Here is a 1,672-nt window from a genome sequence, read left to right as displayed (position 1 = left end):
TTTTAAATTAAAATGCCACATGTCTTTATTTGATTTGCTATTTTGCCACATCATATGCATGTGTATTACACACACTTTCTCTTTTGACTAAGTGCCAGAAAAGTGTTGAATCGGTATTTATTTTTTAAGATTGAAGTGTCTAATAGGAAACAAGGTTAGTTGAGGTGTCTAAGTGAATTATATGGACAACTTTAAGGGGTCATAGATGACTTAAGCCTAAGATAAATTAGTCAAGTAAATTTGAGATCATCCCAATTCTTTCCGGCAAGGGTAAAAACAAGGGCAAAGAGAAAAAGGCCCTTTAATACATACATTACATTACATTCTCCCCCTTTCCAATACAAAACAAAATCAACTAACCCTAGGGTTTTCTCTCCCCAGTTTCCTTCGCCATTCAATCACCATGACAGGAAAAGCAAAGCCAAAGAAGCATACAGCGAAAGAATTAGCTGCAAAGATCGATGCTGCAACGACTAACAGGGGGGGCGGTAAGGCTGGGTTAGCCGACAGGTCTGGTATTGAAAAAGGTGGACATGCGAAGCTTGAATGTCCTCTTTGCAAAGTGACTGCACCTGATATTAAGTCTATGAAGATCCATCATGATGCAAAACACCCAAAAATTGCTTTTGATGAGACAAAACTCAACAATCTTCATTCAACTGGTGTTGCTGAATCAAGCACCAAGCCTAAACCTGGTATCCGTGGAAGTCTTAAGAAGTGAATTCTGTTTCTTTTTTTTAGGGATGATAATAGTTTTGTGGTGGTGGGAATCATATGAATAATATCGAACCCACTTTTACTTTGTTTGTTCTGTTTCTGGTGATGTAATCTTTATCATATGTTTCTTGGTTTATGGTTTGTATGGATGTTTCTGCTACTGCGCTTATTATTCTGGGGTTGTTATTCTGGATATAATTTACTTTCATATATATTTTATATATCTGATTATGTTTTTTTTTTTTTGAAAAACATAGCTAGCTTTCTGGTTAGGGATTAGGAAAAGTTTTATACTTTGATAGAAGGATCCTTATGACTGGATGATTTGGTTTCCTTCTGTGGGACTACACTGGATTTGTTGTTATATGGTTTTCTTTTATGGGATTACATTAGGTCTGTTGTTGTTGTTGTACAATTACTGCCTTTTTACGTTTGGTGGGATTTTTCTTGGTAGTTTAGTTAGCTGGTGTGTTATTGTTGTTGTGAGAGAGCTTTAGGGTCATATTATTGCGTAATTTGAGTGTGTTTCTGGTTGTGCTAAGATTAGGGTGTGCGAAAGTTTGATCTTTTGATGTTAAATGGGATGATAGAGTGGGCATGGATAATATGAAATCCATGTTTAGCTTCTTCTGCTATAGTTATCTATTTGTCTTGGTTATTTGGAAGCTACTGCTTATGTTTTCCAGGGACGGTTGTTGTTTTACGAATAGTTTGTTTTCACATCCCTTCTTAAAAAAAAGAAAAAATTGTTGTCATATCTTTTATAATGTTCACTTGTATTTTAGTCTCTGATTCAAGTTGAAAACAAATTAAAAGAAAAAGATAAGCGAGTTTTTGGAGAAGAGCCTAGGAAAGTTTTGTTTCTTGATGCAAGAATTACAGATTAGGCTCTGTGATTTTTCGCTTACTATGATGATTTTTCTTCCTTTGGTTTTCTAGACAGGATCTTATTGGT

The 1,672-nt window shown here is 35.2% G+C and overlaps 1 protein-coding gene across 1 annotated transcript; it reads left to right on the top strand.

Moving 5' to 3' along the window:
• Positions 1-317: 317 nt before the first annotated feature.
• LOC125856806 (protein METHYLENE BLUE SENSITIVITY 1-like) lies at positions 318-940 on the top strand. The gene has a single exon (XM_049536440.1). It carries the CDS (start codon positions 404-406, stop codon positions 719-721), a length of 318 nt encoding a protein of 105 aa, XP_049392397.1. The 5' UTR covers positions 318-403; the 3' UTR covers positions 722-940.
• Positions 941-1,672: the final 732 nt, after the last annotated feature.

Source organism: Solanum stenotomum, chromosome 2, assembly GCF_019186545.1.
Source record: "Solanum stenotomum isolate F172 chromosome 2, ASM1918654v1, whole genome shotgun sequence".
Classification (NCBI taxonomy): Eukaryota; Viridiplantae; Streptophyta; class Magnoliopsida; order Solanales; family Solanaceae; genus Solanum; species Solanum stenotomum.
The sequence above is the reverse complement of the archived record's forward strand: the minus strand, read 5'-3'. Positions and strand labels throughout refer to the sequence as shown.